Source organism: Nesoenas mayeri (assembly GCF_963082525.1).
Source record: "Nesoenas mayeri genome assembly, chromosome: 1".
Classification (NCBI taxonomy): domain Eukaryota; kingdom Metazoa; phylum Chordata; class Aves; order Columbiformes; family Columbidae; genus Nesoenas; species Nesoenas mayeri.
In genome coordinates this window covers 84,737,643-84,763,540 of record NC_137541.1, presented here as the reverse complement: position 1 = coordinate 84,763,540, position 25,898 = coordinate 84,737,643, and the positions used below count along the sequence as shown (strand labels likewise).

At 44.3% G+C, this 25,898-nt stretch overlaps 1 protein-coding gene across 1 annotated transcript in view; it reads right to left on the bottom strand.

The window, feature by feature from the left end:
* The window catches only part of LOC308041820 (rap1 GTPase-activating protein 1-like), a gene marked incomplete at both ends in the record, with an annotated part of 270,379 nt that extends 245,606 nt beyond the window's left edge, over positions 1 to 24,773 (bottom strand). The window contains 8 exons of the mRNA XM_080346748.1: positions 12,749 to 12,862; positions 15,086 to 15,189; positions 16,426 to 16,572; positions 18,119 to 18,253; positions 18,919 to 19,005; positions 19,191 to 19,262; positions 24,218 to 24,373; positions 24,630 to 24,773. Of these exons, the coding sequence (XP_080202874.1) occupies positions 12,749 to 12,862; positions 15,086 to 15,189; positions 16,426 to 16,572; positions 18,119 to 18,253; positions 18,919 to 19,005; positions 19,191 to 19,262; positions 24,218 to 24,373; positions 24,630 to 24,773 (959 nt within the window). The remainder of the gene's footprint in view (positions 1 to 12,748; positions 12,863 to 15,085; positions 15,190 to 16,425; positions 16,573 to 18,118; positions 18,254 to 18,918; positions 19,006 to 19,190; positions 19,263 to 24,217; positions 24,374 to 24,629) is intronic.
* Positions 24,774 to 25,898: the final 1,125 nt, after the last annotated feature.

The following is a 25,898-nucleotide window of genomic DNA, read 5'->3' as shown; positions in this document are numbered from 1 at the left end:
GTCCTCCTTCTTGCCCTTTTTGAAGACTGGAGTGACATTTGCTTTCCTCCATTCCTCGGGCACCTCTCCCCTTTCCCAAGACTTGGCAAAGATGATGGAGAGCGGTCCAGCAATGACTTCAGCCAGCTCCCTCAGCACCGGCGGATGCATCCCATCTGGACCCATGGATTTATGGATGTCCAGACTATTTAATTGCTCCTTAACCCAGTCCTCATCAACTAAAGCAAACTCCTCCATGGACCTGGCTTCATCCGGGGTCTCAGGGGTACAGGGCTCCCCAGGACAGCCTCCGGCAGAGTAGACAGAGACAAAGAAGGCATTCAGTAATTCTGCTTTCTCTGTATCTTCCGCCACCAGGGCACCCACCCCATTCCTCAGTGGGCCTACATTGCCTCTGGTATTAGTTTTATCCGCTATGTATTTGAAAAAGTTCTTTTTGCTGTCCTTGACACCTCTCGCCAGCTGTAATTCTAAGGAGGCCTTGGCTATCCTAGCTGCCTTCCTACATCCTCTAACAGCAGCCTTATATTCTTCCCAAGTGGCCAGCCCCTGCTTCCATGACCTGTAAACTCTCCTCTTCTGCTTGAGCATACCCAACAGATTCCCTATTCAACCATGCAGGCCTCCTGGCACCCTTCCTTGACCTCCTACGTGTGGGGATGCTCTGATCCCGAGCGTGGAAGAAGCAATCTCTGAATGCAATCCAGCTCTCTTGGGCCCCTTTTTCTTCAAGCAGTCTTGCCCATGGGATTTCCCCCAGCAATTGCTTGAAAAGGCCAAAGTTAGCCCTGCTAAAGTCCAGGGTTGCAATTCTACTTGCTATTCTGTTCCTGCCACACAAGATGCTGAACTCCACCATCTTGTGGTCACTGCAACCCAGGCAGCCCCCAACCTTTACTGCTTCGACCAGACCCTCCTTGTTAGTGAGGATGAGATCCAGCAGTGCACCTCTCCTAGTCGGCTCCTCCACCATCTACATGAGGAAGTTATCATCAATGCACTGGAGGAACCTTCTGAACTGTGGCTGGCTGGCTGAATGGTCCTTCCAGCAAACATCAGGGAAGTTAAAATCACCCAAAACAACCAGGGCCTGTGACTGTGAGGCCACTCTCAGCTGCCCATAGAAGGCCTCATCAACTTCCTCAGCCTGATCTGGTGGCCTATAATAGACACCCACAACAGTGTCACCCCTGCCAGCCTGCCCCTTGATCCTGACCCATACACTCTCAACTCGCTCATCCTCCACTCCTGGGCAGAATTTAGTACATTGTAGTTGCTCTCTCACATAGAGAGCAACTCCACCACCACGCCTGGCTGGCCTGTCTTTTCTGAAAAGGGCATAGCCATCCATGACCACATTCCAGTCATGTGAACTGTCCCACCATGTTTCTGTAATTGCCACCAGATCATAATCTCCCGACCGGACATAGGATTCTAACTCCTCCTGTTTATTCGCCATGCTGCCCGCATTGGTGTAGAGGCATTTCAGGGAGCGAGTGGAGCACACTCATTTCTCCCTAGGGACATAGGAGGCCACCCGGCCCTCATCAGTTTTAGAATGCTGCCACACTGGGACAAGCCCAGCTACAAGCCCATCCCCCTTCCAGCCTAGTTTTAAAGCTCTCCAAATGAGCCCAGCTAATTCCTGCCCCAGCATTCTTCTGCCGCTACGAGATAAACCTTTCCCACGTGACACTGTCCGGATTGGTGTCTTATAGAACCAACCATTATCAAAAAATCCAAACCCCTGCCTATAGCACCACTCTTGGAGCCAACCATTTAGAGAATGAATTTTCCTATTCCATCCCACATCGTCACTTGAAGATGGAAGGAGTGAAGAGAAGATCACTTGAGCCCCTGAGTCTTTCACCATCCTTCCCAAGACCTTGAAATCATTCTTCATTCCCCTCAGACTACACGAAGCAGCTTCCTCCTCATCTGTCTGGAAGACCAGCAGCGGGTAGTAGTCTGTCGGGTGCGCCAGTTTGGGGAGCTTTCTAGTGATATCCTTGATCCGGGCTCCAGGTAGACTACAAACTTCCCTAAGATGAGGATCAACTCTGCATACTGGGCCCTCTGTTCCTTTCAGAAGGGAATTTCCTATTACTATCACCCTTCTTTCTTTCTTATCAGAGGCAGTCTTAAGTTGTGGAGTCAACCACCTCTTCCTATGTGATCTTGTAGGCAGGCATGGCACCGCCTCCTCACCTACCTCTTCTTCAAGATCCAGGGCCTCAAACCTATTACGGAGGGGCACCTGGGGAGACAAAGCAGGCAGGGAGGAGGGCTGCCCGTGACGCCGAACCGGAACACGCTTCCAACCCTCGTCGTCTTTTAGGTCCCCTACCTCTGCCTGACAGCAACAAGGGTGGGGCCGACTCAGGACTTCTGCCTCTGTCCGAGAGGACAGGAGGTCCATCTCCTTTTGGGGGGTACCTCCCTGGGACCTTTCCGACTGGCAAGTCAGGATGTTACTCCACCAGTCAATCTCCCTTTCGCACTCCCTGATAGTGGGATCTGAAAAAGCTGTTCAAAGGGGTTCGTGAGACACACACTGTACAGGGGTATTTGTGACACACACTCTGTCCAATGGTGTTTGTGACACACACACTATCCAAAGTAGTTTGTGACACACATGTTGGATAGCATGTGTATCACAAACGCCCCTGGACAGCGTGTATATCATAAACCGCCCTGGCCAGTGTGTGTGTCACAAATCCCATTGGACAACGTGTGTGTTACTAACCCAGGTGGACAGTGAGTCACAAACACCATTAGACAGACTGTGTGTGTCACAGACCCTATTGGACAGTGCATGTGTCACAAATCCATTTGGACAGTGTGTTTGTCACAAACCTCATTGGACATTTGGTGTGTCAGAAACCCCATTAGACAACGTGTATGTTCACTCTACTCCGTTGGACAGTGCATGTGCATCACAAACCCCATTGGACAGTGTGTGTGTCACAAAGCCCCCTGGACTGTGTGTGTCAAAACCCTCCCTGGACAATGTGTGTGTCAAAAACATCATTGAAAAGTTTGTCAGTCACAAACCCCATTGGAGAGTGTGTGTGTCACAAACCCCTTTGGACAGCGTGTATGTCACAAACCCCATAGACAGTGTGTATTTCTCAAACCAATTTAGACTGTGGGTGTGTCACAAACCCCATTGGACACTGTGTTTGTCAAAAACCCCCCTGGACAGCGTGTTTGTCACAAACCTTATTGGACAGTGTATGTGTCACAAACCCTATTTGACAGTGTGTTTGTCAAAAACCCCATTGCAGAGCATGTGTGTCTCAAACCCCATTGGACATTGTGTGTGTCACAAACCCCATTGGACAGTGGGTCTGTAACAAACACCATTTGACAGTGTGTGTGTCACAAGCACCATTGGACTTTGTGTATTGCACAAACTCCATTGGACACCGTGTGTGTAACAAACCCCATTAGACAGCGTGTGTAGTCACAAACGCCATTGAACAGCTTGTTTGTCACAAACCCAATTGGACGGTGTGTGTGTCGCAAACCCCTTTGGACAGCGTGTGTGTCACAAACCCCACTGGAAAGCATGTGAGTAACAAACCCCATTGGACAGCGTGTGTCTCATAATCCCCTTTGAACAACTTGTGTGTCACAAACCCGAGTGGAGAGCGGGTGTGTCAGAAACCCCACTGGACACCCTGTGTTTAACAAACCCCCCTGGGCAGTGTGTGTGTGTCACAAACTCCATTGGACAACGTGTGTGTCACAAACCACGGTGGACAGTGAGCGTGTCACAAACACCATTGGACTGTCTGTCTGTCGCAAACCCCATTGGACTGTGTGTGTGTCACAAACCCCATTAGACAGCATGAGTGTCACAAACATCACTGGACAGCGTATGTGTCACAACCCCCCCTGGACAGTGTGTGTGTCACAAAAGCCATTGGACAGTGTGTGTGTCACAAACCCCCTAGGAAGTGTGTGTGTCTAAAATCCCACTGGAGTGTGCGTGTGTCACATACCCCATTGGACAGTGTGTTTGTCACAAACGCCCCTGGACAGTGTGTGTGTGATAAACCTTATTTGACAGTGTGTATGTCACAAACCCCCATGGACAGTGTGTGTGTCACAAACCCCATTGGAGTGTGTCTGTGTCAAATACGCCATTGGACAGCGTGTGTGTCACAAATCCCCCTGGACACCGTGTGTGTCAAAAACCCATTGGACACTGTATGAGTCATACACCCTATTTGACAGCGTGTGTTTCACAAACCCCATTGGAGAATGTGTGTGTCACAAACCCAATTGGACAGTGTCTGTCACACAAACGCCCCTGGACAGCGTGTGTGTCACTAACCCAATAGGACAGCACGTGTGTGTCACAAACCCAATAGGACAGCATGTGTGTGTCAAAAACCCCATTGGACAGTTTTGTGTGTCACAAACCCAATTGGACTTAGTGTGTGTTTCACAAACCGCATTAGACAGTGTTTGTGTCACAAACCCCATTGGACAGTGTGTCTGTAACAAACACCATTTCACAGTGTGTGTGTCACAAGCACCATTGGACTTTGTGTGTCAAAAACCTCCATGGACAGTGCGTGTGTCACAAACCCCATTGGACAACGTGTGTGTCACAAACCCCATTGGACAGTGTATGTGTCACAATCCCCCCTTGACAGCGTGTGTGTCACAAAGCCCATTGGACAGTATGTGTGTCACAAACCCCCTAGACACAGTGTGTGTCTCAAACCCCATTGGAGTGTGTGTGTCACATAACCCATTGGACAGTCTGTTTGTCACAAACCCCCCTGGACAGTGTGTGTCATAAACCCTATTTGACAGTGTATGTGTCACAGACCCCATGGACAGTGTGTGTTTCTCAAACCACATTGGACATTGTGTGTGTCACAAACCCCATTGGACAGTGTGTCTGTAACAAACACCATTTCACAGTGTGTGTGTCACAAGCACCATTGGACTTTGTGCATTGCACAAACTACATTGGACACCGTGTGTGTAACAAATCCCATTAAACAGCGTGTGTAGCCACAAACCCCATTGAACAGCTTGTTTTTCACAAACCCGATTGGACAGTGTGTGTGTCGCAAACCCCTTTGGACATCATGTGTGTCACAAACCCCACTGGAGAACATGTGAGTAACAAACCCCATTGGACAGCATGTGTGTCACAAACCACGGTGGACAGTGAGCGTGTCACAAACCCCATTGGACAGTGTGTGTGTCACAAACCCCCTAGGAAGTGTGTGTGTCTAAAACCCCACTGGAGTGTGTGTGTGTCACATACCACATTGGACAGTGTGTGTGTCATAAACCTTATTTGACAGTGTGTATGTCACAAACCCCCATGGACAGTGTGTGTGTCACAAACCCCTTTGGACTGCATGTGCGTCGCAAACCCAATTAGAGAATGTGTGTGTCACAAAGCCCATTGGACAGCGTGTGTGTCACAAACCCCCGTTGGACAGTGTGTGTATCTCAAACCCATTTGGACTGTGCGTGTTACACATACCCCATTGGACACTGTGTTTGTCACAACACCCCCTGGACAGTGTGAGTCTCAAAAGCGCATTGGACAGTGTGTGTGTCACAAAACCCTTTGGACAACATGCGTGTCACAAACCCTATTCCACAGCATGTGTATTACAAAACCCTTTGGCCAGCATGTGTGTCACATACCCCAAAAGCAGTGTGTGTATCTCAAACATATGAACCCCCATGGACAGTGTGTATTTCATAAACCCCCATGGACAGTGTGTATTTCATAAACCCCCTTCGACAGTTTTTGTGGGTAACAAGCCCCTTTGGATAGTGCGTGTGTCACAACCACCATTAAACAGTGTGTGTGTCACATAAACCATTGGACCCTGAGTCTGGAACAAGCCCCAATGAACAGCGTGTGTGTCACAAACCTGACTGGACACTGTGTGTGTGACAAACACCCCTGGACAGCGTGTGTGCCAGAAACGACCCTGGACAGGCTTTGTGTCACAAAACCTTTTAGACAGAGAGTGTGTCTCAAACCCTATTGGACATCGTGTGTGTCACAAACCCCCCTGTACACAGTGTGTGTCACCAACACCATTTGACAGCGTGTGTGTGACAAACCTCCTAAACAGTGTGTGTGTTTCAAACCCGTTTGGACTGTGTGTGTGTCACAAACCCCACTGTGTTTTTAAAAAACCCCCCTGAACACTGTGTGTGTCAACACCCCACTGACAGCATGTGTGTCACAAACCTTATTGGACAGTGTGTGTCACAAACCCCATTGGACAGCGTGTATGTCACAAACCCGATACGACAGCATGTGTGTCACAAACAGCATTGAACAGTTTGTGTGTCACAAACCCCATTGGAGAGTGTGCATGTCACAAACCTCATTGGACAGAGTGTGTGTCACAAACCCCCTATACAGTGTGTGTATCTGAAACCCATTTGGACCGTGTGTGTGTCTGAAACCCCATTGGACAGTGTGTGTGTCACAAACCACCTTGACATTGTGTGTGTCACCAAACTCATTTGACAACGTGTGTGTCACAAACCGCATTGGACTGTGTGTTTACCACAAACCCCCATTGGACAGCGTGTGTGTCACTAATTCCATTGGACAGTGTGTGTGTGTTACAAACCCCACTGGACAGTGTGTGTGTCACAAACCCAGTAGGACAGCATATGTGTGTCACAAACCCCATTGGGAAGTTTTGTGTTTCACACAACCAATTGGACTTCATGTGTTTCACAAACCCCATTCCACAGTGTTTGTGTCGCTGTCGAGGGTTAAGATTGCGAGGTGACAATAAAACCCTGGCAGATGTATTGTTAACCCCCTCTTCCCCCCCGACTCCCCCCTTTTGCCCCTCCCTCTCCCCCCTTCCACTCAGGACAGGTGATCAGGAGAGAAAAAGAAGGACAGAGAGAAGACAGTTAAAAAAATTAAAGATGTTTTACTAATGCTACTAATAAGAATAGAGAAAATAATACAAAATATACAAAACCAATCTTGAAAGTCTCAGCAACTGCAGAGCCAGCACCCAAAGTCCTGGGTTAGACTCCACAGCCAACCAGAGCTGGATTCAGTCTGTCACTAGGCCTCAGTTCGCAGGGACGACTAGCAAGGTCCTCTCCTAATGTCGGCCATAGGGAAAAGGGAAAAGAAGGGCCGAGATCCTTGTGATCTCCCATTTTATATGAAGTATTCACGTGAATGGAATGTTATACACAGTTGGTCAGTTGTTCCTCGTCGCCCCTCTCGCGAGATGTCCATCCATGCTTATCAATAAGTTTGCATTCCATTGCTAGGTTTTACCAAAACATGTGTCTGGTTCTCCAGGAAAATGCAGTTAATATGAAGGCTTTAGCTGACAGGCAAAATTCACTGAAAGAGAAACTTGTTTTTAACAAAACCAGGACATTCCACCCCTTATAATATGCCATTCACTGAATGCTTAGATCTTATCAATACAATCTATCAATACAATCTAATGAATCACTACTACTATATATATATATATACATATGTACATATATACCCAGGAGTAATTAATCTTAATCAGTGGACCATCCTTTAAAAAGTTCATTAAGTTCATTTTGTCACAACAGTCTCCCAGGGCAGGAAAAATGGTACAAGTGCATTTCATGACCACTGTTTGTGGGTTAAAGACATCAACTTCGAAGAAGTTGTCAGACGCCACTCGAAGAAGCTAGCTCTAGTTTCATCATCCCTGTCTTGATCTGAAAGACACTTATTAAATACTGTTAGTACGACAATTCACATCATGCAGTTCAGTATTGAATATTTTCACCTAAGCTCAAATCCCCTTGAGGTACACACCGAACTTCTCCATCCTTAAGCATCACCCACCAGGTGCTGCCAGGTCCCTGGGCAAAAACAATCCCACGAATGGGCTTGCCTTTGCCTGAGGCAGGAGTAACCCAGACTGCCTTTCCTAACATATTTTTCATGTGTACTACAGGGACTTTATCTCCTTCTACAGTCCGTAGAATTTCTGATTGGGCAGGCCCGGCTCGATTGGTTGATCCCCTGGTGTTGACCAACCAAGTGGCTTTTGCTAAATGTGAATCCCAGTTTTTAAAGGTTCCACCACCAAGTGCCTTTAGTGTAGTTTTTAGCAAACCATTGTACCTTTCAATTTTCCCAGAGGCTGGTGCATGATATGGAATATGATATACCCACTCAATACCATGTTCTTTTGCCCAATTGTCTATAATACTGTTTTTGAAATGAGTACCATTGTCTGATTCAATTCTTTCTGGCGTACCATGTCGCCAAAGGACTTGCTTTTCAAGGCCCAAGATAGTATTTCGGGCTGTAGCATGAGGTACAGCATATGTTTCCAACCATCCAGTGGTTGCTTCCACCATTGTAAGTACATAACGCTTACCTTGACGTGTTTGTGGAAGTGTAATATAATCGATCTGCCAAGCTTCTCCATACTTATACTTTAACCATCGCCCCCCATACCATACAGGCTTTAACCGTTTCGCTTGTTTGATTTCGGCACAAGTTTCACATTCATGAATAACCTGTGAAATAGTGTCCATAGTTAGATCCACCCCTTGATCGCGAGCCCATTTATATGTTGCATCTCTACCTTGATGCCCTGAAGCATCATGGGCCCACCGAGCTAGGAAAAGTTCACCTTTATGTTGCCAGTCCAAGTCCACCTCAGCTACTTTAATTTTAGCAGCTTGATCCGCTTGTTGGTTGTTTAGATGTTCCTCGGTGGCTCGACTTTTAGGCACATGAGCATCTACATGACGAACTTTCACAGGCAGGCTCTCTAGCCGAGCAGCAATGTCTTGCCACAGTGTGGCAGCCCAAACGGGTTTACCTCTGCGCTGCCAGTTGCTTTTCTTCCATTGCTGTAGCCACCACCACAAGGCATTTGCTACCATCCATGAGTCAGTATAGAGATAAAGTATTGGCCACTTTTCTCGTTCAGCAATGTCCAAAGCCAGCTGGATGGCTTTCACTTCTGCAAACTGACTAGATTCACCTTGTCCTTCAGTGGCTTCTGTAACTTGTCGTGTGGGACTCCACACAGCAGCTTTCCACCTTCGATGTTTTCCTACAAGACGACAGGATCCATCTGTGAACAGTGCATACTGCTTATCAGTCTCTGAAAGAGTATTATACGGTGGTGCTTCTTCAGCACGTTTTACTTCCTCCTCATCTGGAGACATCCCAAAGTCTTTGCTTTCTGGCCAATCTGTAATCACTTCTAAGATCCCTGGGCGATTGGGACTTCCAATTCGAGCTCGTTGTGTGATCAATGCAATCCATTTACTCCACGTAACTTCGGTCGCATGATGTGGAGAGGGAACCGTCCCTTTGAACATCCAGCTCAGCACCGGCAGTCGAGGTGCTAGGAGGAGCTGTGCTTCAGTACCGATCACTTCTGAAGCAGCTCGAACTCCTTCGTATGCTGCTAGTATCTCTTTTTCAGTTGGAGTATGGTTGGCCTCAGATCCTTTGTATCCTCGACTCCAAAAACCTAAGGGTCGACCTCGGGTTTCTCCTGGTGCTTTCTGCCAAAGGCTCCAGGTAAGTCCATTATCTCCGGCTGCAGTGTAGAGCACGTTTTTAACATCTAGTCCAGTCCGAACTGGTCCAAGGGCCACCGCATGAGTTATCTCACGCTTAATTTGTTCAAAGGCTTGTCGTTGTTCAGGGCCCCACTCAAATTGGTTCTTTTTACGAGTCACTCGATAGAGAGGGCTCACAATCTGGCTGTAGTCAGGAATATGCATTCTCCAAAAACCTACAATGCCCAAGAAAGTCTGTGTCTCCTTTTTATTAGTAGGTGGAGACATTGCAGCAATTTTGTTGATCACATCCATTGGGATCTGGCGACGGCCATCTTGCCATTTTATTCCTAAAAACTGGATCTCTCGTGCAGGTCCCTTGACCTTGCTTCGTTTTATGGCAAAACCAGCATCCAAAAGAATCTGAATTATTCTCTCACCTTTCTTGAAGACTTCTTTCGCTGTGTCGCCCCATACGATGATGTCATCAATATACTGCAAGTGTTCTGGAGCTTTACCTTGCTGCAGCGTGGTCTGGATCAGTCCATGGCAGATGGTAGGACTGTGTTTCCACCCCTGGGGCAAGCGATTCCACGTGTACTGGATGCCTCTCCAGGTGAAAGCAGACTGCGGCCTGCACTCTGCTGCTACAGGAATAGAGAAAAATGCATTAGCAATGTCAATTGTAGCATACCACTTAGCTGCCTTTGACTCCAGTTCAAATTGCAGTTCTAGCATGTCAGGCACAGCAGCACTCAGTGGTGGCGTAACTTCATTCAGGCCACGATAGTCCACAGTTAGTCTCCACTCATCACTAGACTTACGCACTGGCCAGATTGGGCCGTTAAAAGGTGAGCGAGTCTTACTGATCACACCCTGGCTTTCCAATTGACGGATCAACTTCTGGATAGGAATCAAAGAGTCTCGATTGGTGCGATATTGCCGGCGATGCACTGTCGTGCTAGCAGTTGGCACCTGCTGATCGTCAACCATCAGCAGTCCTACAACAGAAGGATCATCTGAAAGACCAGGCAAATCAGACAGCTGTTCAATTTTCTCAGTGTCCACAGCTGCTATACCAAATGCCCACCTATACCCTTTTGGGTCCTTAAAATACCCTCTCTTGAGGTAGTCTATGCCAAGGATGCATGGAGCATCTGGACCAGTCACAATGGGATGCTTTTCCCAGTTTTTTCCAGTTAGGCTCATTTCAGCCTCTACAACAGTCAGTTCCTGGGATCCCCCAGTCACTCCAACAATATTGATGGATTGCGCCCTTTAGGGCTGGTCCCTAACTCTGAAATTACAACTCTAACTCTGGCTAATCACCAGTTGTACTAAACTCCATGTTACATCCCACCTTGTAAACAAACTGTCCAGGAAAGAGCTAAACTACCACAACTGTGAAAAGACTTCTTCTGGTGATTGTACAAGTGGTTTTGGATCCAGGACTGGAAAAAGATGCTCAGAGAGAATCCTGGTGACAGAAATAGACTGCCAAATCGTACAGGTCATGCCTCATGTGCATAAACAATATTCATGCAAGTATTGTCAGTGAAATCCCATGGTATGTTTGCTCTCTGAAAGCATGTCATATCAATTTGAAACAGCCATTGCATCTGGTTCACCTCAGCTGATGAATAGACACTGGGGGCTGGGAAGTGGATGAAGCCCGCCATCAAATGTAGAAATCAGGAACAGATGTCAAGAAAGCTTCATCATTTTCTTCCAGGACATGCACACATTCTACAGTATGCTAACCAGGACTAACCAAATTATGAGATGTTTTCTTACTAGGCAGAATTCTTGCTGATTATGCAAGGTTACTTCATCTGCCTAATCAGAGCAAGAGTCCTTCACGTGTGAACCTCTAATTCATTAACAAGGTCCCAGGCAGTATGAGGATGGGGAGGTAGAATAATGTGGTAAGGCTGGAAGGAGTTGCTGACCAATCAGTGATTCCATGTCCTGCATTCTCTCTTATCCTTTGCTGCCAGAGCTAGCATCTTAAATGGTCTATATCTCCTAGCTGTGCTCTCATCCTCCACCAAAATTTTGGACACCCACCTAAACCAAAAACTAGTATCACAAAAACATATTTACCAGAACTCTGCACCTTGGCTGTGACAACATTTTGGGTAGTCGCACAGCTGAACTACTGCAGATAGTCACCAGCCTGCAATTCTTATGGAGCTTTGGATCTACCTGGAAGGAAGGCCCTTCCTTATCAGACTTGGCACCTGGAGCAACACAGAGGCCTGGCTCTAGAGCATTTCCCGAAAGTTTCCTAGAGCAGCCCCAGTCCTGAGAAAGGGACATGCCTTACTACAAAGTACTCAGTGCCCTTTTTGCCACAGGTCTCATCCAAGTTCTCATGAAAAAAATCAGGTGTGGCAAGCTGTTCCAGAAAGTCAGCTGCAGTCCTGGATTTAGAGACAGGCTGCTCTGGAATCTTGTAAATGTAAATGTATAGTTTCCATTAAGTCCTGAAGTATCCTAGATAGGATCACATCCCAGCATAATGCAGCTTAGCAACAGCAAAGATGCACTACCAGGAAAGTACATTTTTATATAGTTTTTGACCACCAGAAACTGAAGAACTATTTTGCAGACTACCACGTGAAGTATTTTGCAGGAGTACACTAGGTATGGTATGGCGTACTTTAGCGATGAAACTTAGGTGCAACACATGAAACCCCACTGTAACACTTTGGGGGGACTGAAAACAGACTAGTAGTTCAGACTGGTTTGGAGCAGCAGCGTGAATCCTGCTTGAAGGGGCAGAACTTGAACACAACTCAACATTCCAACAAACCCTTGTCCAAGCTTCTCCATGAAGCTCCAAAATCAACCCAGAGTAAACTACAGAGGAAAAAAATACATGAGTAAGCATGGACAACTGAACTGCTAGGGCTTTGTGTATCCTGTTGGATGCAAACTAACATTACAGTAAAGATACAGCCAAATCACCTTTAAATGGTTCAATCTTTATTCACTGGCTGTTTAAGAAAGCTGACTTACTTACTTGCATGCTTGAATTACTGTTCCATGGCCAGACATACAACTTTTAAGATACTGCAATGCCTGGTGTGGGCAATCTTAGTAAATCCTCCAAGAGAGCAAGACATGCACCATGCTTAAGTCAATACCAGACACAGTGAGTGTATTTCAAATACTAAAATTATTTTCAACTCACTTGCTTATCCTCCTGGGGAATTCTGGAGAGCTGGGACTGGAGGATCCATCAGACTTCAGGTCAAAGAAAGTTCCTGGACTGTCCAGCACCTTCCGTATCCTCTCTGCAGTGCCTCTGTTGGGAAAAAATAGAAACCAGCTGTACCCCATGGTCAGAGTTAACTACTATCTATTCTAACACTTTCTTACCAGCCACAATTACAAAGCTGGATCTTTCATATACACATGAAAGTACAGTTGTGTTGAGAAGAGTAGGTTCCTCACATGTGACCTGTTGAGGGCAATATATTAGAAATGGCCAGCTTTAAGCTCCTTTTGAATTGATATAAAAGTTAAAATTAATTTCTGTACTCTCTTTTAATTCTTCCTCTTTTTCTTCTACCCTCCCCATTTCATTGGTCTTAGAAAGTTTTAGGATTGATTAGAGAGTTAATGTATTTATTGCACAAAGAAAAAGGATCCAGCAAATTTCTGTTTCAGGATGGTTACAATAGTTTTGTTGCTACTAGTACTTGTCAAGATACTTCTGAAGCAAGCTGTCTGTGTAAGTAACTGAAAAGTGGGGCATGTTTAATTAAGGATTGGAAAACTCAGGGTTTTTTTGGGTGAGTTTTGTGGCTTCAGTGATGGAGCTCACAAAGTTCCTCCTGGGTCAGCTCTGCTGTCAGAGCCTGCATACCATTAAACTACAGCTTCAGGGTGAAGTCACACACAGTGTGTTAATCTCTCTTCTGCCAGAGAGACTGCTCCAGTCTCCCCCATTCTTGCTGAGTGTACTTCCCATCAGCCCAGGTACCCATCAGACTCATCCATGAACCAGTTCATGGCAGAACCTGGCAGACAATCCAGTGAAAGTTGATACTTTTTCTGTTAGATTAATGGGCTGAATCAGTTCCATGAAGAGTTCACTGAACATCTGAGCCATCACAAGGAATAGGACAGGATTGGGTAGTTGAAAGAGTTAGTGGGACTGCTTTTCAGTGGCATTGAACCATTAGAACAGACCAGTTGCTGGTTAAACTGCACCTTCAAGAATCAACCAAATAGTTTTTCACAGAACACAAGATAAGGCTCACTGTTCCTCATATCTATAATACGATTACAAATAAACAAAAGGAAAGCTAAATAAACCAAATAACTTACCAATTCCCTCCTAGCAAAGGCCAGGGGAAAAACCAAACCAAAACAAAAACCAACCAAACAAAAACAAAACAGAAAGAAAAGAAATCTAGGGATTTTCCTTATTGTAGAAAACTTTTACAGATCTTTTAAGAGGATAGTGAATAATGTTGTACACAATGTAATGGGTTGGCAGGTGCAGCTGCATAAGGTACAAAACTATTCAAAGTAGTGAGGAGCTATGGCTACTGTGTTGGCTTAGACTGTTACATGGAAGTTGTCTCAGATTTAATTTTTCTCAAAGAAGGTTCTATACTGTATTCTATACTATTTTTATTCAGATTAGGTCCTAGGCATCTCATTAAAGAAAGGTCCAAGGGAATACCTAGAAGGGAAAATGTAGTAATTCTTCCTGTTGTGAAATCACTATTTTCCACATTAAAGATAGCTTTTTTCCCCCTTTTACGCTGAGTCTGTAAGCTGTCCCCCGGAATTCTTGCACCTGGAAAAAATGTATATTAGATGCAGAGCACTCTTGTGACTTCTGAAACTCTGTATAATCTTGAAAAGGAGCCTCAGCAAGAACTGAGACAAATTTGATTTAACTAAATCTCTTGTGACCAACAGACAACTTTTGAATGGTTAAAATTCTGTCAAATATGCCAAATCACTCCTTGAACCTGTATGTTACCCTTTAAGTATTTCTCACACCATCTAATTTGTTTTGACTTAAAGCTTTTTTTAAAAAATCCTTTTTTTTCAAGGTATCAGAAGTTTTGTCTATTTGAACTTTTTGACACAAAACCAAACAACCAACCAAGCACCCAATTCTCCCTTGCCAAATAGAAGCCTTTAATCTGATTGTTATCTGAAAGTGATGAATACAGAACAGGAGAACCAGGAGTCCTGGAACATATTGCACAATATTTAAGAGTGACATTACTATGTTCCTCCACCCATTTCCTCCCTTCTTCCACTCATATTGATTATTCTCCTTTACAAAGAGCCCTTTTTGTTTTGTTTGTTTCTGTCAATTGTCCATTTCTCCATTAACTCATAATGAGGCTTTTCTTCCCATTCCAACCATTTCCATTTCCATACTCATTCCTGTCAATTACCTTTCTGTCCTTATACATGCCTTTCTATCTCCCCTTTCTCATCTCCTTCTATGTTTTTTTTTTTTTTTTCTGTCTTTGTCTCATCTTCCCACGGCTCATACCTCTTTTCCTCCCGTATGTTCTCAATGCCAATGGCACTACTCCGTCGCCCATGGAACCAGCTAGCTCGAGTACGTGAGGGGCTCCTACCAGGCAAGGCAAAAGACTAGAAAAAAGGAAAGTGTGACAGAAAAGAGAGCGGGAAACATGACGGGAAACACTGTGGAGAACTGAAAGCATGGAAGAGAGTTTGCAATGTGGATCCAGATCCTCTCCTTTGCTTTGCAATACAATAGAACAGCTCAGCTCCACTGGTGCAAGGAGTACTTTCTGTCAGTGAGAAACATAATCTAGGGCTTACAAAGGTGGTACAAGAAAGAGACTGAAAGATACAGAAACAAAGTCAGAACAAGATACACAGCCACTATACAGAGAAAGAGGCTCAGGAAGGGAGGTATCCCCATGTGATGAGAGAAGGAGAGGCAGAATCAGGAAGGCAGAGAAAAATAGAAGTTAAAGGAGAGAAGGAGGCAGCAAACTCATCATTACTACGCTGTGAATTAGTTGTGCTGACATAAGGAATGCATACAACTGAGGAAACTGTCACCAATAAATTTCCATACTGAAAGGAACCTTCTTGGCTTACTCAGAGATGTGTTTTTGTAGTTTGCCTGTATACTGACATCACTAGTGCAAAGACCATAATCAGCTAGATGCACTTTGGCCAAAGTGACCATAATTCCAGTATCAGAAACATGGATCCTTTTCTGGTAACATTTGTCATGGATTTGTTATGCTCACACTGATCACATACGTTTGGTATCCTTATCAAATAAGAAAGCCTTTGATAGTGACTAGAAATATTCACTCTTTCTCACCCCAAACTTTATTAACTCTGCTATTTGTTCCCAACATACAAATTATGTTTACAGCAAAAACGCACCTTGAATAAGCATTGCACACCTGTTTATATTACAGAAAAGAATCTGATTGGTGAAATTGAAGAAAATGGAACAGATCTAGTGTCTTTATATTCTCAGCTCTTGCCATATGAGAATACAGCACCATTCTAGTCAAACCACAGTACATGCATTTTTTTAAGGTATGGCAACATACAGGATCTAATCCAGGATAGATATCTGATGCAGAATCATGTTTGGCTTTCTCCTCCCAGTCTGCATCAATCTCAGCTCTAGTTTACACATGAACTGAGGCTAGAGATAGGCACAGACAAAACAGATTGCAACACGTGCTGTCACCACTTGTGAGATGGGATTGTACAACAGAAAGACATTCACAGAAAGACAAAAGGACAAACTAATAGGGAAAGAGAACTAAGAATGTATGGATGGCTCACAAAGGTATGCCAGGTTTCTTCTTACAGCCCACTCAAATACCTTACCGCAGCAATGGCCTTAGGGCCCTCGGTGACACTCTGGCTGAGGGCAAGGCCAGGTGTAGCTGGGCGGCTGGGCAGGGTGGCTGGCTGCTGCTTTCTCATGGATATCCCCATGGTATCCAGGCTCTGGCTGCGGCCTCTAATCACCCGCTGAACAGTGGGGAAGCAGGGAAACAAACAAACACAGATACACATATAGACCTGCACACAGTAGAGCAGTAGGAAAAGTACCACAGTTTGGGTGGAAAGGTGTGATAAACCAGCACCAAAACCACAGAAATCCTAATTCCTAGAAGACAGCATCTTAGATATTACCCATTTTTGGTCCTAGCCAATTCATGGAGCTCACTGCCAGTGGAGATCTCTTCCTCAAGTTTATTCTCTACTTTCACTTCCCTTTTCCTGTTGCAAAAAATAGAGATTCCCTACCAGTATCCCAGCAGATTGGATAAGACAGCATAATCTGAAGAATTCTTACCCAGTACAGGCTACAAAACAGAAAATCAAACTCCTGTTCAAGACTGTAAGGTTCAGTCTTGCATGAACTTGGGTGTTGGTTCCAAAGGGAAAGGAGCCATACTAAAGTCTGCAGCATCTGGAAAAGCTATTTTTGAGTTTACTCAGCCTTTTCCAGCCTTCTGCAAAGGTCATATGTCTACATGACATGCAAATCACAGCATCTGCTATAAGTCAGAAAAGGACATTTTGGGATAATTAGTGTAAGACCCAGATGGGTAGGAAATTCCTGTTTAGCAGCAAAGCAGGATAGACTGATTGTATGTAAAAACACACCTCATCAAAGCATCCCAGTTCTGACCAAAGCTACGCATATAACTATATGTAAATGGATTAGTTTGACAGCCCTTAACAACTCTAACTAGCCCACCATGGTCATCTGAAGAAATAACGTATTTCTCTGTCCAGACAGCTAACTTACACAAAAGAAGTGGTGAGGCACTTCCACAGAAGTGGGAGAGGAAAAGTAGATAGGAAAATGATATGAGATTCTCAGTTCAAAACTCAGTTTTCCTGTTTGTACAAAAACTTTCCTATCTCGTATCATCTTGATCACTTTTAAAATAAGTTCTGCCACCTGATTAAAAAAAAAAAAAAAAGAAAAAGAAAAAGAACAAAGTGTAATCTACACTGAACAAAAGAAAGTAAATTATCTCTGGCTTTTAGAGAGTAAGTAAAGCATCACAGTTTCTCTAGATGGTACACTCACAGATACATTAGAAACGCTCTTGCAGTGGCTCTTGCAAATATTTCAGTTATGAGGAAAATTAAGTGAAAGAGATATGCTGTAGGAACTGAAAGCTGCTTGCTACTAGGTATTACTATTCCTCTTGCAAACACTCATTCCTTTTTCTGTAAGTCATGGAGTGACACCTCGTCTAACATTAGACGACAGCATGAAGCATAAAGAATTTCATTTCTTAGGGACAATAAGGAATTCCACCCTAAGCCACACTGTAGCTCTGTAGAAAGGCGCACAGGAAGGGGAAAAATTTTTCTTGAGACATATGGCAAAGGACAGTTGAAGATGCTCTAGAGAAAGGCTGCTGGATTGAAAGACTTCTTCTGTCTCACCCTAAGCACAGCTGACCAGCAGGGTGAATATTCCTTGGAGGGACACACAATGAGCTTGAGAAAATTATGAGCAACTGGGTAAAGGAATCAATCCACTATGGCTCACCTTGAAATTCTCAAGGAAGCTCCCACTGCCATTCTCTATCTTGTCATCCTCCCCTATGGGCAACCCCATCATACTGCGGCTGCGAAGCTGCAGCTCCTCAAAAAGGCTCTCCAAGAGGGCACTCCGAGTTCTTTTCTGCGTCAACATTAGGAATGAAAACACAACTATTATTGGGGGCGGAGGGATTATTTTTCCTGTTTTTGCAATGTCTCACGTCTGTCTTAAAAAAACAAAAACAAAACCAAACATCATGAAGATTATTTTAAACAGTATGAAGTGGTTTTAGATGTGGTTTTAGTGGTTTAGATTTTATGGAACATATTACAATAGTACCTAGCCATTTTAAACTCTTTCTAAAGCAAGTCATAAAGGACACCGGTACTTTTTTTACAGGTGATGAAAAAGAGGCATGAATTGAGGGCATTTTTTTCTAGATCAGGTAAGCAGCAGAGTCTGGAACAGAATTTTAGTACCTTGAACCAAAATCAGTGAGATCAGTACACATCCTGCAGCACAATACTGAGTTTCAGCTAAAACAGAATTTCCTCCAGCAAAATGCATGCATCATATTCCCACTCTTACTTGAGGATTAGATCTTTACATTAGGAGGTACCTGTTCATATTCTATCACACCTGCTGTGAAATACAAAGGAAGTATCACATAGCCAAGTATCATAACATTTCATCTTCCTTTTTTAAGCAACACAAAATAAGAAGTAAAAAGTTATACTGTATTTTCTTAATCTGGCAGTAATATAATTTTATAATTTTTAATGCAAACAACAAGGTAATAGACCCACCTCTAATTTAGCAAATTTATCAGCTCGATAGCAGCTGTACTCAGCATTGATGAGCTTGGCCAAAAGGAATTCACGAAACTCTGCACTCTGCAAAACAGGATGAAGACTAGACTAGAAATGAAAACAATAATAAAAATATCACATGAGAAAAGCTCTGCCTTTCTGCTCTTTAGACCTCCAAAGTCATGTAGCCAGACTGACAACACTGACTCAGAACTCCAGGGTATGTACCATATTACCCTGCCATCTAACAGTGGACAAGAGAAACAAACCTTTCTAAATATGGCTGGATTTGGCAGAGGGGGTCCAAAGAAGGGGACGTCATCTCGGGCTGTGACTGAAACCTGAAAAAATATAAGGGGGAAAAAATAAGTATCATAACACAAGTGAGACTATCAAAGCCTTCAGACTACTATGGTATATCTGATCCCTCCTGAATAATTCACATATCGAAAAGAACTCAAATATGTTATCCCATGCATCCAGCTCTTTCTGAACTCAGTGAATAAATGTGCTGATTTATCTTCCAGAAATTCAGTCAGCTAGATGTGCACACAGTAAAAGCAACAAAACCAATAAAGTGAATTGGTTTTTAGAAATCTTTAATAACAAGCAGTATATTTGGAAAAAAAAAAAAAAAGCTTCTATTCAGCCGGCAAGATTTACCTCCACTAGAAGAACCTCTGTCAATGTGATTATAGTGATCTTTTTTTTTTCTTTTTTTTGACAGAGAATTTTCAGTGGAACTACACTGCACAGTGAGGGGAGTATCTCAGTGACACCACCTCTCTGAGACACATATGGTACACATACAAAAGCACTTTCTCAGCAAGAGATAAGGATATCCATGTGGTTTTTTGTCTTTTTTTTTTTTTTAACCGTGCTCCTACCCGACATATCAATGCCAAAAAAGTAACTGTAATGAAGTTTTTATATAGTCAGTTGGCTCTTCACACCATTTACTTGTAATTATACACAGCTATCTTACCAGATACACACAGCAATTAAGAATATTTCACAGGCTTTTTTTTGCCAAGTTTGATGTGGTAGTTCAGATTTCTCACATCATAGGCCAGCACCCTTAATTACAAGGCCTCTCACACCCTCCCAATAAATATCTACCAGTTAAAATCCTGCCTTGCATTTTGTCAGGCATGTCAGCATCATATCTGTGCCTCGCAAAATTATGGAGAAGATTATTCTAGAAGTTACTGAAAAACATCTGAATGACAACACAGTCCTGCTTAACAAACTTAATTTCTTGCTACGACAAGGTTACCCACCTAGTTTACCAAGGGAAGCCTGTCGATGTGATCTTTTTGGATTTCAGTAAAGCCTTTGATACTGTCTCTCACAGCATCCTCCTGGACAAGATGTCCAGCATACAGCTGGAAAAACACTTGTGGGTGAGTAATTGGCTGATGGGCTGGGCTCAGAGGGTTCTAGTAAGTGGGGTTATGTCAGGTGGTGACCAGTCACTAGTGGGGTTCCTCAGGGATCCATCTTAGGGCCAGTGCTGTTCAATGTCTTCATAAATGACTTGGACACAGGACTTGAGGGAATACTAAGTTAGCCAATGACACTAAACTGGGAGGAGCTGTTGACACTCTCAGATGCAGAGAGGCCCTGCAGAGTGATCTGAGCAAATTGGAGAAATGGGCAATCACCAACTGCATGAAATTCAACAAGGGCAAGTGCCAGATATTGCACCTGGGGCACCGCAGCCCTGGCTGTACATACAGACTGGGGAACAAGATACTGGAGAGCAGTTCCGTGGAGAGGCATCTGAGGGTTCTGGTCAACAGCAAGTTGAACATGAGCCACCAGTGTGTCCTGGCTGCCAAGAGGGCCAACCATGTCCTGAGTTGCATCAAGCACAGCATTGCCAGCTGGACCAGGGAAGTGATTGTCCCGCTCTCCTCTGCACTGGTGTGGCCTCACTTGGAGCACTGTGTGCAGTTCTGGGCACCACGGTATAAAAAAAGATACTGGAGAGTGTCCAGAAGAGGGCTACAAAGTTGGTGAAGGGTTTGGAGGGGAAACCATATGAGGAGCAGCTAAAGTCACTTGGTTTGTTCAGCCTGGAGGAGGGTGTTGTGTATTGATAAGGATCATGGCTGAAAACATTGTAGCGAAACTAGTTCATCCAGCCACAGGAGATGACACATTCAGTATAGGGTGAACTGCGATTTACATATCAACAACAAGCTAACAAGCCACAGCCCAGGCCAGCTGGCCAATACTGGAGGTGGGGGATGAGCTGGAGGGTACATAGCTCCATCTTCTGATATGCACAGCTTGGCAAACAAAGGGGAAAAGCTCAGACCCTTCAACATGGCCCCGGATTTGTCGAGACTTGTCGATCTTTCGCAATCACCCCTTTCCCCCGCAGACTCTTCTCTACTCGGAGGGCTATAAAAAAAGCTCGCTTAAAACAGCACTGATAGGGAATCCACCATCCTGAGGACCCTCAGCCCACCAGCCTCACCACGGGAACTAGACTAGACATCGGAGGATGCTGCCCTCCTAAACTACAAACCCCAGCATCCTCGCTGCGGGACACCGGAGGGCATACACACATCTCATCATCCATGCTGTGGAGCCCTAAGAGTGACTGGATCCCTCATCTGTTTTTTTCTTCCTTTCTCTCTGCTCTTTCCGTCTCTCCTTTTTTCTATACCCCCATTTCTTTGTCTCTCCTTCTGTGAATGGTGATATATTACTCTCTTTCTCTCTCTCTTACACCTTAGTTTTCCTTCCCTCTGTACCACTCTTTTTCTCTCTCTCTTCCTTTTGAACATATAAGAGTAACATTATCTTAAGCTCTGCTGTTGGATTCTTCTAAGTCCCATATTATAGCTACTAATGGTTGCCAATACATGGCTCGTAGTAGGACTCTTGCTGTTAATGTATTGATAAGTTCTGTGATATCATAAACTATTTTTGCAAAGCCACTATTTGCTGTAACTAGTATTCCAACACATACTTTTAGTAAAACTCATAACTGAATTGGACCCCTGGAGTGATTGTCTGTCATTCACTTCACATAACCGCACAGAATTAACCGACAGTTAACTCACACCTGGTCTCATCTGTTGAGTCAGGGCGTGTGTCGCATTCAGAGTTAACTCATCCCTCATCCCATCTGTTGGGACAGAACAGAGGGGAGGCTCTACAGCTTCCTCACAAGGGGAGAAGGAGGGGCAGGCACTGATCTCTTCTCTCTGGTGACCAATGACAGAACCCAAGGGAATAGCAGGAAGATGTGCCAGAGGAGGTTCAGGTTGGACATGAGGAAAAGGTTCTTCACCCAGAGGGTAGTGGAGCATTGGAACAGGCTCCCGAGGGAGGTGTCACAGCCTGTCAATATTCAAGAAAAGACTAGACAGTGCCATCAGGCATACAATGTGAACTGTGGGGTTGTCATATGCAGGAACAGGAGGAGATGGACTCGATGATCCCTGTGGGTCCCTTCCAACTCAGGACATTCTATGATTTTAATTTTCTCATTGCAAAAATTGATTCAAATAAATAAATGCCATTAATATTCCAATTTAACCACAAGGCACTAAAGCTTAAGTAAATGGGAAAATGGATGGAAAAAAATTTTCCTTCAGTCTCTTAAGTACTAGAATACTCTCAAGGCAGAATGAGTTAAACGCCCTTTTGAAAAGCCTTTACAGAAAATCCTGCATTGGCTCTAGGGTCCTGACTGGGACTATTTCATTAAATGATACAGGCAACCCTATTACAGTAACCAAAACAATGGCATTGCAGACAGGGAAAGATGAAAACAATAGTAGGAAGAGACAAGACAAACGGTAACCTTCCCCAGCTCTTTCTCATGTCATTAAATGAAATCCAGTAAATTTCTGTGCCCTATAAAACAGAAAGCAAGACAAGAACTAGGACCCTATGCCCCTCATCAACATGAAGCTATCAATGTTCCTTGTGCTATGTCCCTGATCAATATGAAGCTATCATATATACCAGGCTCCCCATAGCACAAGGAACAATAGAAGGTGGTTACTCCACTCCCAGCACACTTGTTGGTGGGAAAAGAGATGGGTATCCTGTCCAAATTTTTATATTCTCGGTGTTCTTGTAGATTTCCAAGGCATAAGGACCAAATCAACATTTCTACATAATACGAGACATAGCACTTTGATTAAAATGTTTCTACAATAGAAACATCACAGAACCTGAGCTTCTGTATATTTTCTTCTCTCTCAGCATGACTGAAAGTTGAGCATAAAGTTACATAGGCATCCATACAGAGTCATGTTACAGTGAAAGAGCTGTGTGCAAAAGCTGCAGACAGGGAATTGGTTTTCTAGTAGAGCTTCTTTCAACTGGAGGGCCCAAACAGGTAGCACTTCCCTGACAGATGGGAATCCTGTTCTGGGATCCCCTGAAGCAGATGTAGCTGGTTTGAATTCCATAGATTAGGCCAACCAGCTGCATCTGAGCTGCAGTCTCCGGCAGGGCAACCTCTCAGCGCTGTGCTCTGCAGCATGAGCAATGCAGACATAGCTTTCAGTTAGGTGAATGAGTTTTACCTGACTTATATGATGCAAGCAATACATCCCCCAAAATGGCATAAATTTTTCCTTGTGCTCTTTGATGTAAAAAACAACAACAACAAAAAAATCTGAATTTGTCCTGCTTCAATTCCCAAGCTTTAAGCTTCAGAAATTCATCAGCCCCTTTGAAAAACATACAAGTATATTCTAGTTCCATGTGTAGATTCTTAATAAATTGATTGAATTACTCTTTCATTTTCTGTTTGCTAGGTAGAGGCACTAAGCAGTCCTGCAGTAAAACACTTGCATTCCAGAATCTTGGTCTTTGTCAGCCTCACCTCCTAGCCCCATCCAGATAAAAATGTATTTATGAAATCTGAATACTCAACAAACATGAACAGAGATTGCTAAATAGCAGCAGCCACACTAAATAGGGAGGACCTATGTGAACCTATAGAATAGAGAACAGCATAGCAGACTGGAGACTCCTGGTCAGAGAACAGAGAGTGTGTGAAGGGCAAGGAGAGATGGTGGCAGCTACTGGATTTCTAGGTCTACTGGTAATAGATCTAATTATTGCCTTTCACTGAAAATTGATCCAAAGAAATAAATACCATTAATATTCCATATTGATCAAGTTTGCTAAAAGTGCAAGCAGAGCTGTTAGGATGACAGCTGGCTGAATCCGCACCTCTTCCAAAAGCCCAAGAACAGGTTTCCACTTCAAGGATCAATATCAGCAAATCAGTACAGAGGAATCTATTGGCTCTGTTCACCTTGTAGAAAGTGTCCCCAGTTGTGTCATGAGTGAGCTGAACTACCACATAAGCGTGTAGGAAATTAGAAGCAATCATATCAGGGACAAAAGGTGTGCTTTCATCCTGGAAGATGATGGCTACAATGTCATTCCCAATGTGACGCTTCCGCTGAAGCTAGAGACAGAAAAATAATAAAGTGAGAAGGCAGGTGAAAAAGAGTAGAACAGTACAATGGGCCCTTAAATACCAGTCTATTTAACATCTTCAGTCCATCTGTTGAACCAAACCCCTCATCAATTAATTTTACCATTACTCCAGCTATAATTCCCACTGTTATGCAATTAGGCATTCGCCCCTCTAACTAGCCCCACATTGAATACCCCTCCCCTCTTAGCCACACAACTGAATTCCTTAGTTCCCCTTCCAATACCTGCTGGGAATCTCCCTCTGTGAAGGGCAGCTTTGTAGACACAGGAAACATGATCTCCTTGCCTCGGAAATTTGTATACACTGACTCAGTGCCCGTTTGACATCTAGTGACATCCAAGCCTCCCCGAAACCTGAGCAAATCCATACCACACCATAGATAAGGCAGGACAGAGATGAGGAAGTGGAAAGAAATGAAAATATATCAGTAACAGTACCTTGGTACATCAATATTATCAAAGGTGATTTTAAGAAATCACTGATAGTGGGGCATCACATCTTCCCAAAACAAATGCACTGCCTGAAGCAGCACAATGTTTCTGCTGATGAACATGCTCGCTAAAAGCTATGAAGCTAAACCAGGAATCCTCAAAGGAGCTACTTTATTTGGCATTCTTCTGAGAAACACAAACCGTATTTTAGAACTACCAAAAGGACAGGCTACCCCACAGAAAGAGACTGAAACAATACTGACCCCTATTATTGTGAAACAAACTTACATTCGCACAGTCAAATAAAATTATTCTCTGCTGCCACTGTGGGTCAGATTGAGACACCAGAAGAGAAACGAAACACACCATGCCTTAAAGCGAAAGAGCAACAGGGCGCACTGCGCAGGATTGTCCCTGATCTATAGCTGAGAGCAAACACTTGTGTGCTTGTCAGAGAGATTGTGTCTTGCGTGTAAGTGTCTGGGAGTTTGGCACAGGTCAGTGTGGTTGATTCGATAATCAACGTCTAGGATACTTGCAGAGCGGTCCCTGTTGGTGTGGGGACAGTCTGCGTGTAAGTCAGTCTGTGCTCGTTAGCGCCTGCTGTAGCTATCCGTCGCTCTGCACGCGTGTGGGTCCATGTCTTTCTCTCCACAAGCATGTGAGCTGATTTCATCGCACATGTGCATCTGTGCTAGTGTTGAGCTCAGCGGAGTGTGCCTCTCGACACTTGATGTGCTTTGGCTGTGCCTGTGTGTAACACAGCACAGCCATGACTGCTCCAGTGAAGAGAGACCAGGGAAATCATCAAGGCAGAGTCTAGAGGGGAAAACCGAAGAGGGATTGACGTGTGCTCGACAGAGACGGATTCCCTGCGCTGACATTTCTCAGTAACACGAGAAGAAATCAGAGCTGTAGATCGACCGGAGAAATGTTTCCGAAGACGCCATTTAGCGTCTGAACAGCAGCGTGCGCGGCTTTCAGGAGTGTGCCTGAAGAGTGCCAAAACCAGCAGAGCCTGTGCTCAAAAGCTGGTGGCTGTGTGACTGCATTGATGCACG